Source organism: Callithrix jacchus, chromosome Y, assembly GCF_049354715.1.
Source record: "Callithrix jacchus isolate 240 chromosome Y, calJac240_pri, whole genome shotgun sequence".
Lineage (NCBI taxonomy): Eukaryota > Metazoa > Chordata > Mammalia > Primates > Cebidae > Callithrix > Callithrix jacchus.
In genome coordinates this window covers 14761102-14776753 of record NC_133525.1, presented here as the reverse complement: position 1 = coordinate 14776753, position 15652 = coordinate 14761102, and the positions used below count along the sequence as shown (strand labels likewise).

The window sequence follows — 15652 nt, the reverse complement described above, 5'->3', positions numbered from 1 at the left end:
TGCTGCACTGAAACCGTTCCACATCTGATTAGAATAAGAAACACAGACGAATCCAAGATGGCTGATTAGGAGTAGCTCAGGATTGCAGCTCCCAGCAAAAGTGTGAAGTGTGAGTTGATGCCACATTTCCAGATGGATTATTATTGCCCACAGACCAGGAGATTCCCAGGCGGAGGAGCCCCATGGGTCACCAGCACAGCTGTTTTGGCCAGTGCCCCAGTGCAGCGGTTCTCCGTACAAAATACACAGGTCCAGGCACCATTTAAGCTGATGATTGGAGCTCCAGGGAGACAGATTCACCCATTCATCTGATTAAAAGGGAGACTGAAACAGGGAGCCAGGCCTGGAGATTCCTGGGCAAAAAAGTGCCATGAATCTCAGTGCAGCTCTTTCAGCCAGCGCAGTGGGTCACCGCACAGGAAATCACACGGATCCCAGTGCCTTTTCAACAGTCTACTGGAACACCTGGGAGACAGTCGAATGTTCAACTAAAAAGAAAAAAAAAAAGGCTCTGAGGCAGAGAGCCAGGTGATCAGGCTAGGCTGGTCCCAATCCCCCAAAAAACAGCAACCTGAAAGATTCTGGATTGAGAGTCTCACAGCAAGCACAGCTGAACCTGGGACAGTCCAGCTCTGTGCAGGAGAGGTGTCTGCCATTACTAACACACTCCACCACTACGGAGGTGGTCTGCCATTTCTGAGGAAGCCCGCCATTACAGAGAGAGTCCACAATTACAGAGGTGAACCGCCATTGCTGAGGCAGTTCTAACTATACCTGTATAAACAGGACTGCAGGGAATTTCACATGGCAGCTGGGTGGAGCCCACAACAGCTTAGCAAACCTCTGCAGGCAGACAGTGACTAGGCTGCCTCCTCACTGGGCTGGGCAGCCCTGAAAAAACACAGCAGCACAAGAGAAACTCATAAATAAAGCCCTAACTCCTCGGACAGAGCACCTGGGGAAAAAAAAGTGGGGGGGGGGCGGGTTATGAGTTCTGCTGCAACAGACTTAAATGTACCTGCCCAGCAGCTCTGAATGAACAACGAAGCTCACAGCTCAGCACTTGAGCTTCTATGAAGGACACACTGCCTCCTCAAGCAGCTCCCTGACCCCTTTATATCCAAAGAGTAACCTGATAAAGGATAGCTCAGATTGACATCAGGCAGGTATTCTTCAGGGACAAAGATAGCAGAAGAAACTGGCAGCAACCCTTACTGTTCTGCAGCTGCTGCAGTTGATCCCCAGGCAAGCAGGGTCTGGAGTGGACCTCAGCATTCCTACAGCAGATGGGCCGGACTGGTAGAAGGAAAACTAAGAAACAGAAAGAAATAACTTCAACACCAACATACTGAATGTCCAATCAGAGACCCAATCTGAAAGTCAGTGACTACAAAGACAACAGGTAGGTATATCCACAAAGATGGGAAGAAACCAGTGCAAAAAGAATGAAAACACCCAAAAGCAAACACCTCTCCTCCTACAAGGGATCAAAACTCCTCACCAGCAAGGGAACGAGACTGGATGGAGAATGAGTGTGATGAATTGACAGAATCAGGCTTCAGAAGGTGGGTAATAAGAAACTTCTGTGAGCTAAAAGAATATGTTGTGACCCAATGCAAAGAAACTAAGAACCTTGAAAAAAGATTTGATGAAATGCTAATGAAAATAAATAACTTAGAAAGAAATATAAGTGAATTGATGGAGCTAGAAAACACAACATGAGAACTTTGTGAATCATACACAAGTTTCAACAGCCGAATTGACCAAGCAGAAGAAAGGATATCAGAGGTCGAAGATCAACTCTATCAAGTAAAGCGAGAAGGCTAGAATAGAGAAAAAAGGGTAAAAAGAATGAACAAAGTCTCCAAGAAATATGGGACTATGTGAAAAGACCAAATCTACGTTTGATAGGTGTACCTGAATGTGATGGAAAGAATGAAACCAAGCTGGAAAATACTCTTCAGGATATCATCCAGGAAAACTTCCCCAACCTAGCAAGCCAGGCCAATATTCATGTCCAGGAAATATAGAGAACCCCTCAATGATATTCAGCAAGAAGAGCAACCCCAAGGCCCATAATCATCAGATTCACCAGGGTTGAAATTAAGGAGAAAATGCTAAGGGCAGCCAGAGAGAAAGGTCAGGTTACCACAAAGGGAAGCCCATCAGACTCACAGCAGATCTCTCAGCAGAACCCCTACAGGCCAAAAGAGAGTGGGGGCCAATATTCAACATCCTTAAACAAAAGAATTTTCGACCCCAAATTTTATATCCAGCCAAACTAAGCTTCATAAGTCAAGGAAAAATAAATCCTTTGCGAACAAGCAAGTACTCAGAGATTTCATCACCACCAGACCTGCTTTACAAGAACTCCTGAAAGAGGCACTAAACATAGAAAGAAATAACCAGTACCAGCCACTCCAAAAACATACCAAATGCTAAAGAGCATCAACACAGTGAAGAAACTGCATTAACTAGTGGGGAAACAGCTGGCTAGCATCAAAATGGCAGGATCAAATTCACACATAACAATATTAACCCTAAATGTAAATGGGCTAAATGCCCCAATCAAAAGACACAGACTAACAAATTAAATAAAAAGCCAAAACCCATCTCACATGCAAGGATACAAAAACCTCAAAATAAAGGGATGGAGGAAGATTTACCAAGCAAATGGAGAGCAAAAAAAAAAAGCAAGAGTTGCAATTCTCATCTCTGATAAGATAGACTTTAAACCAACAAAGATCAAAAAAGACAAAGAAGGACAATATGTAATGGTAAAAGGATCAATGCAACAAGAAGAGCTAACAATCCTAAATATATATGCACCCAATACAGGAACACCCAGATACATAAGGTAAGTTCTTAATGACTTACAAAGAGACTTAGACTCCCACACAATAATAGTGGGAGAGTTTAACATCCCATTGTCAATATTAGACAGATCAACAAGACAAAAAATTAACAAGCATATCCAGGACTTGAACTCAGACCTGGAACAAGCCAACCTAATAGACATTTACAGAACTCTGCACCCCAAATCCACAGAATAGACATTCTTCTCAGCACCACATCACATCTACTCTAAAATTGATCACATAACTGGAAGTAAATCACTCCTAAGCAAATGCAAAACAACAGAAATCATAACAGACAGTCTCTCAGACCACAGTGCAATCAAATTCGAATTCAGAATTCAGAAACTAAGAACCATACAGCTTCACAGAAACTGAACAACTGGCTCTTAAATATTGATGGGATAAACAATGAAATGAATGCAGAAATAAAGATGTTCTTTGAAACTAACAAGAACGAAATCAAAATATACCAGAATCACTAGGACAAATTTAAAGCAGTCTCTAGAGAAAAATATATAGCAATAAATGCCCACACGAGAAGCAAGGAGAGATCCAAAATTGACACCCTATCATCATAATTGAAAGAGCTAGGGGAGCAAGATCAAAAAAACTCAAAACCTAGCTGAAGACAAGAAATAACTAAGATCAGAGCAGAGCCGAAGGAGATAGAGACACAAAAAACCCTTTAAAAAAAATTAATAAATCCAGGAGCTGGTGTTTAGAAAATATCAACAAAATAGACAGACCACTGGCCAGGTTAATAAAAAAGAAAAAAGTGAATAATCAAATCGATGCAATATACAATGATAAAGGGGATATCACCACAGAAATTCAAGCCATCATCAGAAATTACTACAAACAACTCTATGCACATAAACTAGTAAACCTGGAAAGAATGAATAAATTCCTGGACACCTGCATCCTCCCAGGCCTAAACCAGGAAGAAGTCAAAACCCTGAAAAGACCAACAACAAGGTCTGAAGTTGAGGCAGCAATTAAGACCCTACCACCCAAAAAAAGCCCAGGTCCAGATGGGTTCACAGCCGAATTCTACCAGACATACAAAGAGGAGCTGGTACCATTCCTTCTGAAACTATTCCAGATAATCCAAAAAGAGGGAATCCTTCCCAAATCATTTTATGAGACCAAAGTCATCCTGATACCAAAACACTGCAGAGACTCAGCAAGAAAAGAAAACTTCAGGCCAATATTCATGATGAACATAGATGCAAAAATCTTCAATACAATACTGGCAAGCTGATTGCAAGAGCGCATCAAAAAGCTTATCCACCATGATCAAGTAGGATTCATCCCGGGGATGCAAGGCTGGTTCAACATACACAAGTCTATAAATGTAATTTACCACAGAAAGAGAACAAAAGACAAAAACCACATAATTATCTCAATTGATGCAGAGAAGGCCTTTGACAAAATTCAATGACTCTTTATGCTAAAAAAGCCCTCAATAAACTAGGTATTGTCTAAACATATCTCAAAACAATAAACCCTATTTATGACAAACCAACAGCTAATATGATACGGAATGGGCAAAAATTAGAAGCATTCCCTTTGAAATCTGGCACTAGACAAGGATGCCCTCTCTCACCACTCGTATTCAACATAGTACTGGAAGTTCTACCCAGAGCAACCAGGCAAGAAAAAAAAAAATAAAGTGTAGTCAAATAGAAAAAAACGAAGTCAAATTGTCTCTATTTTCAGATGAAATAATTGTATATCTAAAAGACCCCATCGTCTCAGTCCAAAATCTCCTGAAACTGATAAACAACTTCAGCAAAGTCTCAGGATATAAAATCAATGTACAAAAATCACAAGCATTCCTATACACCAGTAACAGACTTAACAAGAGCCAAATCAAGAACGAACTGCCATTCACAATTGCTACAAAGAAAATAAAATACCTAGGAATACAACTAACAAGGAACGTAAAGGACCTCTTCAAGGAGAACTACAAGCCACTGCTCAACAAAATAAGAGAGGACACAAACAGATGGAGAAACATTCCATGTTTATGGTTAGAAAGAATCAATATCATGAAAATGGCCATACTGCCCAAAGTAATTTACAGATTTAATGCTATCTCTATCAAGCTACCAATGACCTTCTTCACAGAACTGGAAAAAAACACCTTATATAAATAAATTAAAAGGTGTTCATATGGAACAAAAAAGAGAGCTCGCATAGCCAAGTCAATTCAAAGCAAAAAGAACAAAGCAGGAGGCATCACACTACTGGAGTTCAAACTATATTACAAGGCTACAGTAATCAAAACAGCATGGTACTGGTACCAAAACAGAGATATAGATCAATGGAGCAGAGCAGAGGCCTTGGAGGCAAGACAACATTATCTACAACCATCCAATCTTTGACAAACCTGACAAAACAAGCAATGGGAAAAGGAGTCTTTGTTTAGTAAATGGTGTTAAGAAAACTGGCTAGCCATGTGCAGAAAGCAGAAACTGGATCCCTTCCTGACACCTTACACTAAAATTAACTCCAGATGGATTAAAGACTTAAACATAAGACCTAACATTATAAAAACCCTTGAAGAAAACCTAGGCAAAACCATTCAGGACATACTTGTAGGCAAGGACTTCATGAACAAAACACCAAAAGCATTGACAACAAAAGCCAAAATAGACAAATGGGACCTAATCAAACTCCACAGCTTCTGCACAGCAAAAGAAACGTCATTAGCGTGAATTGGCAACCAACAGAATGGGAAAAAATTTTTGCAATCTACCCATCTGACAGAGGGCTGATATCCAGACACTACAAAGCACTAAAACAGATTTACAAGAAAAATACGAACAAGCCCATTCAAAAGTGTGCAAAGGATATGAACAGACACTTTACAAAAGAAGACACACATGAGGCCAACAAACATATAAAAAAATGCTCATCATCTCTGGTCATTAGAGAAATGCAAATCAAAGCTACATTGAGATACTGTCTCATGCCAGTTAGAATGTGATCATTAAAAAACCTGGAGACAACAGATGCTGGAGAGAATGTGGAGAAATAGGAACACTTTTACACTGTTGCTGGGAGTGTCAATTACTTCAACCATTGTGGAAGACAATGTGGTGATTTCTCAAGGACCTAGAAATAGAAAATCCATTTGACCCAGCAATCCCATTACTGGGTATATATCCAAAGGATTATAAATCATTTTACTATAAGGACACATGCACACGAATGTACACTGCAGCACTGTTTACAATAGCAAAGACCTGGAACCAACACAAATGCCCATCGATGATAGACTGTACAGGGAAAATGTGGCACATATACACCATGGAATACTATGCAGCCATAAAAAACGATGAGTTTATGTTCTTTGTAGGGACATAAATGAACCTAGAAACCATCATTCACAGCAAACTGACACAAGAACAGAAAATCAAACACCACATGTTCTCACTCACAGGTGGGTGTTGAACAACGAGAATACATGGACACAGGGAGGGGAACATCACCCACTGGGGTCTGTAGGGGACAAATAGGGGAGGGCCGGGGGGGTGGGGAGTTGGGGAGAGATAGCATGGGGAGAAATGCCAGATATCGGTGATGGGGAGGAAGGCAGCACATCACACTTCCAAGTGTATACCTATGCAACAATTTTGCATGTTCTTCACATGTACCCCCAAACATAAAATACAATAAAAAAAACTAAAATTATAATTAAAATAAATAAATAAAAAGAAGGTTGGGCCAGGTGCGGTGGCTCACACTTATAATCCCAGCATTTTGGGAGGCTGAGGCCAGTGGATCACGAGGTCAAGAGATCAAGACCATCCTTGCCAAAATGATGAAACCCCGTCTCTACTGAAAATACAAAAATGAGCCAGACATTGTGGTGCATGCCTGTAGTCTCAGCTACTTGGGAGGCTAAGGCAGGAGAATTGCTCAAATATGGAAGGCAGAGGTTGCAGTGAGCCAAGATTGTGCCACTGCGCTCCAGCCTGGTGACACAGCGATGCTCCATCTCAAAAAAAAAAAACAAAAAAACAAAAAAACACCATTTGCAGGACTGGATATGAAAAGGAAAAAAAATGTACAAGATTAAATGCGTGCTGTAGAAGAACCACACCTGTTCATCTGCTGAGCACACCGTGATTCCTAACTCAGCAAAAGGCCCCCCGCTCTGGGAAAACCTGAAAGCGAACTGCTGTTTCCAAAATGCATTTTTACGGTTGGAAATCTGTGTTTCCCAAGCCCTCCTTCCAGTCCTTGGCACTGTGACAAACATTTCTCACCCCTGGGGACGTAGGGCTGGAGATGCAAAAGTGAAAGTCACCAAGGCTGAGTTTCAGCTGCCTGCATCCTTGCAGCCAGGGCCAGAGGGCCGTGAGGGATTCCCTAGCTCCCACCGTCTACGCTGGACTCACAGGGCATGGCTCTGCCGCAGTGGCCTGGCTTACCTCCATGAAGTGATTGCTCAGGGTGGGCCCTGAGTCATTCTCGAATATCTGGCTGACACGGAGATGCCTCTTGTTGCTGCTCTCATCCCAGTGCTTCCTATAGCTCACCTCTAGTTCAAGCGATTCTCCTGCCTCAGCCTCCAGAGAAGCAGGGATTACAAGTAGCCGCCACTACGCCTGGCTAATTTTTGTATTTTAATAGAGATAGGCTTTCACCATGTTGGCCAGGCTGGTCTTTAACTCCTGACCTCGTGATCCACCTGCCTCAGCCTCTGAAAGTGCTGGAATTACAAGCATGAGCCACTGCGACTGGCCTTTTTTTTTTCTTTAACTTATTTATTTTAGAGATAAGATCTCACTCTGCTGCCCAGGCTGGAGTACAGTGGCACATTCTTGGCTCATTGCAACCTCTGCCTCCTGGATGAATAGAAATAAGACTGAGGCTGAAGTGCCAGCCCTGGATTTATTCCTAAATGGCTCTGCTATTGGGAGCAAGTTCATCTCTTTGGGGTTGAGCTTGGGGTATTCAGATCACCACTTGCCAGACTCTGGCGCACTCTCTGGACATCCCACCTCACCTGGGAACCCACTTTGTAGCTGAAGGCCAAGATCTGTGTGCAGTGGAGCTCGTGGCCCAGCTCCAGCCTGTAGGCACCGTCTAAGCCGTTCTCTGTCTGCAGCCTCTTGCCAGTGCTGCACTGGTGTGTTGGCTGTTTTGCCTGGGCTGTGAGGATCAATCAAGGGACCCCTGCCCTCCTCTGCCAGGCAGCCCCTTTAACAGGGCTCCAAGAGGAGGAGGGCCCAGCCCAGCCTGGCCTCAGTCATGTTTCCCCCACCCTGTGGTCTGCTTCACCTGTCACTCCATTAGAACCTGTTCATAGGGAGGTCTTAAGAGATGGATAAATTCCCCTCAACAGACATTTTTTTTTAATGAGCAGGTACTAAGTCCTACTCAGAGCCCACAGAATGGCTAATGAAAAATCCTGTGGTGACAGCGTATCTTAGCTCGCAGAGCCACAGCCACAGGAACCAGGGCAGGCCCTGCCACCTCAACCTGCCCCACAGCCAGGCACACAGTGCTTTACCCAGGAGGCTGTACTGGATCCTCAGGGAGCTGGTCCACAGCTGGCCCCACTGCTGCAGCAAGCCAAGGGCACACAGCCCCACCAGCCCTGGCACGAAGAGTTTGGCACGCAGGGTGGCCACCCAGCATTCATCCTCCTTCCTTTCCAGCAGTGCTGCAGGGACAGAGAGCAGGCAGGTGAAAGCATTAGCCCCAGGGACCAAAATTCCCAGCCCCAGGCAAAGAGGGAACTCAGGAATACTCCAGGGGCCTTGGGGTTGGGGGCTCCTTGAAGAGTCAACACCTGTGCCCTGCACAACAGCCCACAGACAGGTCTAATCATGGCTCACTGCAGCCTTGACCTCCCAGGCTCAATTGATCTTCCACCTCAGCCTCCCAAGTAGCTAAAACTACAGACATGTGCCACCACATTGGCTAATTTGTGTGTGTGTGTGTGTGTGTGTATATATATATATGTGTGTGTGTGTATGTACACACACACACACACACATACATACATACATACATACATACATACATACATATACACATATTTTTTGTAGAAACAGGAGTCTCACTATGTTTCCCAGGCTGGTCTTGAACTCTGGGCTCAGGCAATCCTCCTGCCTTGTCTTCCCAAAATGCTGGGATTATAGGCATTGGATACCATGCTTGGTCCAAGGATAAAGTAGAATGAGGCCAGGCGCAGTGGTTCATGCCTGTAATCCCAGCACTTTGGGAGGCCAAGGCAGGCAGACTTCCTAAGGTCAGCAGTTCGAGATCAGCCTGGCCAACATAGTGAAACAGCGTCTCTACTAGAAATGCGAAAAAGAAAAGTTAACCATGTATGGCGGCAGGCACCTGTAATCCCAGTTACTCTGGAGGCAGAGGTAGGAGAATCGCTTGAACCCAGGAGGCAGAGGCTGCGGTGAGTCAAGATTGCACCATTGCATTGAGTCCCAACAACACTGTGAGACTGTCTCAAAAAAAAAAAAAAATGTACAATGAAACAAAATCAAATAGGACAGATGACAAAAGAATTAACCACACATCATGGGTCGCTGGGTATATTTCACCTTCTGAAGCTTCTTCTTCTGCAACACTGAAGGTCATCCAGAACTCACAGGTGGAAATGGGCCAGCTGTTATGACTTCCAAACACCCACATGAGGTGGTCAACAGCCACCGCTCCAAGTTCCCCCAGCCCCAGCTCCTGTCCTTACCTTGGAATCTTTCAGAACACATAAGTGGCACACCCAGGTGCCACCACCTTGGCTCTGGCACAGTGCCAACATCTGCTCAGCCTGTGTGTGTGTTTTAAATGCCCCATGTATTTTAGGTCAAAATGTTACATGTGCTTCTTATCGTGGGTGAGAATAAAAACTGTCCTAAAGCTGCTATTTTAAGGTTTGTGGGGGAGGTTGGAGGTTGGGGGAGGTTCTGGGGGCTCACACTGAGCCTGCATCTGTCCTTAGATGGGATGTTGATATTAAAAGGCAGGAGTGATGAGAACCATCAGGAGGCATTTGGCCCGCACCCTAGCCTGGCCATGTAGGAGACAGGGCACAAGGGGTCTCATCGCCTACCTGTCAGGTGGGCTTGGTCATTCAGCAGATGGCTCAGCGATGCAGAGAGGCCAGCTTGCTGCGCACCTGCTGCATGAGGTTCCCTGTAAAAATGACAGGGCTGGCCCCATCACCAGTTTCATCTCCAACTGCACCTGGAACTGCTTGGCCTTGCCAACAATGGGTGGCTGCAGGTCACTATAGCCCTGAAAAGGCCTTGGTGTCACCTGGAATGGCAGGCTTGGCCAGCAAGACCAGCCATGATCATACAAGCTGGGACCAGAGAGATGGCAGGAGACAGCCAAGCTAATGGCTTTGTATGCCAATCCTTCCCAGTTTTTTATTTTTCTTAAGATGGAGTCTCATTCTGTTACCCAGGCTGGAGTGCAGTGGTGGGATCCTGGTTCAATGCAACCTTTGTCTCCCGGGTTCAGGTGATTCTCCTGCCTCAGCCTCCCAAGTAGCTGAAATGACAGGCACACACCACAGTGCCCAGCTAATTTTTCTATTTTTAGTAAAGACAGGGTTTTGCCATGTTGGCCAGTCTGGTCTCAAACTCCTGAGCCCAAGTGATTTGCCCGCCTTGGCCCCCAAAGTGCTGGAATTACAGGCGTGAGCCACTGTGCCTAGTCCTTCGTCAATTTTTTAACTGCAGATTTCTCAAAATTAGAAACCTGTGTTACAAACTCAGACATATATACAAAGGACTCCTCTTTTCTCCTTGACAACCCCCCTCATTGGATCTATCAAAAACTCAGTTGACCGTCACTATGTGACTAGAACCAACCCCATCTCTCACCTCTGCTGCACACCAGCTCCAGCCCTGGTCATTCCAACTATCTCACTGCAACATCCTCCTGGCTCTCCCGGCTCCCATCCTGCCACTGGCAACGGATCTCCACGTGGTGACCAGACACGTCCAACCATGGCACACTAGCATTTCTTACAGTACACCCCAAAGTCCTGAGGCCAGTGAAGCCAGAACTTTGTTGGTCATTGGTGCAGACACTGGCAGGGGGGCCATGGGGACAGTTCACTACACTCCAAGGCCCCACATGGGAGATCCTCTAGAAAAGCCATGAGCAACTACAAATATCATCTTTGATGGCCCCGCCAGACGGTGAACAAACCCCACCCATCCCTCTCATAGCCACTAGCTAGTCAGTTCACCAAAAGTATGTCAAAACAATACTATTACCAGACCCTCACTACTTAACGCTGTGTTTCCCTGATCCCCACCGACATGTGTGCAGACGTGTGTATGAATGTGTGTGCATCTGTGTACAGATGTATCTGTACATGAATGTGTGTAGATGTGTATGTATACAGAAATACCAAAATACACAAATATGTGTGTATGAATGTGTGGATATGAATGTGTATGTACAGTGATGTGTACATGGTAGTGTCTATATGTAGATATGTGTATGAATGTGTGGGTATACAGACATGTGTGTGGATGTATAAAGATGTGTATATATACGGATGTGTGTATATGAATGTATGTGTACAAATATGTCTACATGTGGATGTAGATGCTCACAGATTTTCCTGCTGACAGGCATATCCTAGTGCTGGCTTTCTCCAGTGTGTATCAGAGACTGCGTGGTGGTGTCAGAGCTTCCTCAGGGTGCACGTGAACAAGAGCACAGAATTTCTCTCCCAAACCACTACATTTTGCAGATTAAAGAGAACACTAGTCACAAATGCGTCAGGTCAGCAGGCATAAACTGGGGCTCTGCAGGCAAACCAGGACCCAACCTTGACCCACACGGAAACGGGGTGCCAAACAGAACACTTCCCAGACCAACCTTAAATCCTACAAACTTTAAGGCTGAATTCAAGCCTCGAACCCCTGGGCCCAGAAATTCGAGGTTGAACCCAAGCTCTGGCACTTTGTATTCAAGAACTCATCTGCCTCAGTTTCCTTATCTTATATGGGGTTACAAAGAGGACTTGAAGAAGGGACCTCCTGCCTGCTGGAACATGCCCCAGAAAGTTAGAGTGCCAGCTGTTACTGTAATTTTGATGAGTCTGGGGCAGATGGAAGTAGAATTTCTCCAAATGCAAATAAACATTTCCAGACTTCAGACAGCTCTATAGGGAGTGGAAGGAAGGTCCAAGGGAAGGTACAGGCAATCTGTGCTTGCACATTTAGCAAATAACAAGACATTCAAGGTCCCCTGGGGGTTCTGGAAATGAGGCAGAAGTCTCAGCCATCAGACAGGTGGGGCTTTAGCAGGAAGACGGCTCTCCCCTGACATGAGTCTTCACCCAGGCTGATGGCACAGGTGGAAGTGGAGAGAGTATTTATGCAGCAAGACATCCAGCCTGGCTTCAGACTCTCCACTCCAGGCCTCTGAGAAGACACTGGAAACTGAGGCAGAATTGGGCGATCCACTGCTGAACGTGCCCAGTGGTCATGCCTGGTGGGATCAAGTCTAAAGCTGCTATTTGTACCTGGCTGGAGTACAGTGGCACGATCTCGACTCACTGCAACCTCCACTTTCCAGATTCAAGCAATTAACCTGCCTCACCCTCCTGAGAAGCTTGGCCTACAGTCGTGCACCATGCCCAGTTAAGTTTTGTATTTTTGGTAGAGACAGGGTTTCTCCTTGGTCAGCCTAATCCCAAATTCCTGACTTCATGTGATCCTCCTGCCTCAGCCTCCCAACATTTGTTTACCTTTTGAAGTCACCAATCTGCGTGAAAAGGGGGTAGAAGTTTTAAATCTTCTCCCCAGGATAAAGGAGACAGACACGAAACTTCAACACAATGACAAGGGCTTCAAGTGACTTTCTAAGTTCCATCCAGGTACCCTTGGGTACAATCCCTTGAAAAGCACCTACTAAGATAAAAATGAGCCTGGACAACATAGTAAGACCCATCTTCACAAAAAAGAAAATAAATAATAGAAAGGCATGGAGGCACAGGTCTTAGTCCCAGCTACGTGGGAGGCTGAGGCAAGAGGATCACTTGGGCCCAGGGGTTCAAGGCTGCAGTGATTTAGGATCATGCCATTGCATAGAAGACCTTGTAAAAGAAAGAGAAAAGTGGGGGAGAGAGAAAAGGAGGCGAAGAGAGGGGGAAAAGACATGGGGGAAAGGGAGGGAAAGAGGTACAAAGAGAAAAAGAGAGGAATAGAGAGAGGAGGGAAAGGAAAGAAGAGAAAAGAAAAGAAAAAAGAAAGGAAGAAAAGAGAAAAGAAATGAGAAAAACATATAAACTTTGTGGCCAGGGAATTCCACTGTTATGAATTTACTCTGGAGAGAGAATTGTGTTCACCACAGAATAATTATAGCAGAAAACCTGGGAAAAACTCAAGAGTACTTCATTAAGAAACTACATGAATACATTTCATTCCATGGACTGTTACACGATCATTTGCACTACACGGGAGACTCTGATTTTTTTAGGTGGATATATTAACTCCACGTGCTGATTGTGTGCATAGATTATCTTGGAAAGGAATCACCAAAAAACCCTAACAGCGATTGGCTTTGAGGAGGCGTGAGAGAGTGGCTTTAAGGCTGCACCAACACCAACCAATAGAACTTTTTTGCAATAAGGACCATATTTCTGGGCCATCTGCAGCTGTGAAGCACCTGAAATGTGGCCCACGCAAACAAAGAACCAAATCCTTCGTTTTCTTTAATGTTAATTTATTTAGATTTTTTTTCTTTTTTGAGATGGAGTCTCGCTCCGTTGCCCAGGCTGGAGTAAAGTTGCGTGATCTTGGCTAACCGCAACCTCTGTCCCCCAGGTTCAAGCAGTTCTCCTGTCTCAGCTTCCCAAGTAAATGGGATTACAGGGGCTCACCACCACATCCGGCTACTTTTTGTGTTTTTAGTAGAGATGGGGTTTCACTATGTTTGTCAGGCTGCTCTCCAACTCCTGACCTCAGGTGAGCCACCAGACTCGGCCTCCCAAAGCACTGGGATTACAGGCATGAGCCACCATATCTGGCCTCACTTAGATTTCAATAAACACATAAGCCACTGGCTGCCATATGGGAAACTCAGATCTATAGTCTTTCATAGTTTTTGAACTTTGAATCATTTAAATGCATGGCCTATTCTTTTTAGTTATAGAACTTAATAGAATAGTATTTAGATTGTATTAATTTAAATGAAATCTACCATAGAATTTAAATTGAACCAGCGAATGTGGATATATAAAAATATTGCCAAGGTGTGTGTGTGTGTGTGAGTGTGTGTGTGTGTGTATTAAGTGTCTGTGTGTGTGTATATATGTATGTATATTTTGTTTTTTGTTTTTATCTTGAGTGAGAGTCTCGCTCTGCCACTCAGTTCGGAGTGCAGTAGTATGAAGTTGCCTCACTGCAACCTCCGCCTTTAGGGTTCAAGTGGTTCTCCTGCCTAAGCTTCCCGAGTCAACGGGGTTACAGGTACACACCACCACCTCCAGCTCATTTTTGTATTTTCAGTAGAGAAAGCGTTATACCATGTTGGCCAGGCTGGTCTTGAACTCCTGACCTCAAGTGGTCCACCTGCCTCGGGGCCTCTTAACATGCTGAAGATTACAGGCATGAGCCAGGATGCCCAGCTGCAAAGGTGTGTTTTTGAGTAAAATGAACAACTTACAAACAAAAAAATAGGGAACAGCTGGGAGTGGTGGCTCATTCCTATAATCCTAGCACTTTGGGAGGCTGAGGTGAGAAGATCACTGGAGCCCAGGAGGTCGAGGCTGCAGTGAGCCATGATTGCACCACTTCCCTCCAGCCTGAGTAATGTGGCAAGACCCTGCCTCAAGAAAAACTAAAATTAAAAAACCAAAACCTAAACATGACGATTAAGTTTTCAGGTTGTTTTATGATATGTGCCTTCCTCAAAACTTGTTACGATATCATCACCTCACCCATCTGATGCAAAAAAGAAAAAATAAAACCCAGAGACTCAAACTAAAAATATTTGCAAATCTATAGCGTTAGGTGTTGTCCTGTGTCTCCCTGAAAGACACTGAAGCCCTACGCCGCAGGATCTGTGGATGTGACCTCATTTGGAAACAGTCTCTTCACATGTGATTGAGCTAACCTGAGGTAATGAAGGTGAATCCTAATCCCGTGTGCCTGTGTTCTTATAAAAAGGGGATGTGTGGACAAATAAACCTACAAAGGGAAGACAATGTCAAGACAGAGACAGAAGACCACCTACAAGCCGAGGAACTCTGGATGCTCTGAGAATCCATGAGCGAGACCTGGGACAGACCCTCCCTCACAGCCTTCACAGAAAAAAACAATCAATCAATAATCCCTTGATTTTAGACACCTGGCCTCCAGAACTGTGAGAATAAATCTCTGTGGTTGAAGCCACACAGTTTAGGGTACTTTGTTAAGGCAGCACTGGGAAATGAATGCAGAGTTCTTGGGGCACACATCAACACTTCTGAATAAAATTTGGGACATGGCATGCTTGAACTTACAATTTATACTTTTCTCTACTCTGAATTCTTTTTTATTTTTGAGAGACAGGGTCTCACTCTGTCACCCAGGCTGGAGTGCACTGGCACAAGCATGGCTCACTGCAGCCTCCACCTTCTGGGCTCCAGCAATTTTCTTGCCTCAGCCTCCTGAATAGCTGAGACTACAGGCACATGTCACTGTGCCTAATTTTTTAAAAATGTTTTGTAGAGATGAGGTCCTGCTATGTTGCCCAGTTTACCTGGGACTCCTAGCCTCAAGTGATCTTCCCACCTTGGTCTCTCA

At 44.6% G+C, this 15652-nt stretch overlaps 1 protein-coding gene and 1 pseudogene across 1 annotated transcript in view; one reads left to right on the top strand and one right to left on the bottom strand.

Annotated features, from left to right (window-relative positions):
* The window catches only part of LOC128930912 (uncharacterized), a 174573-nt gene that overhangs the window by 58279 nt on the left and 100642 nt on the right, over positions 1-15652 (bottom strand). Inside the window, exons 5-6 of the mRNA XM_078364445.1 lie at positions 8386-8538; positions 1216-1311 (exon numbers count right to left, since the gene is read on the bottom strand). Coding sequence (XP_078220571.1) covers positions 1216-1311; positions 8386-8538 — 249 coding nt within the window. The remainder of the gene's footprint in view (positions 1-1215; positions 1312-8385; positions 8539-15652) is intronic.
* On the top strand, positions 14718-14815 carry LOC118151123 (small nucleolar RNA U13; annotated as a pseudogene).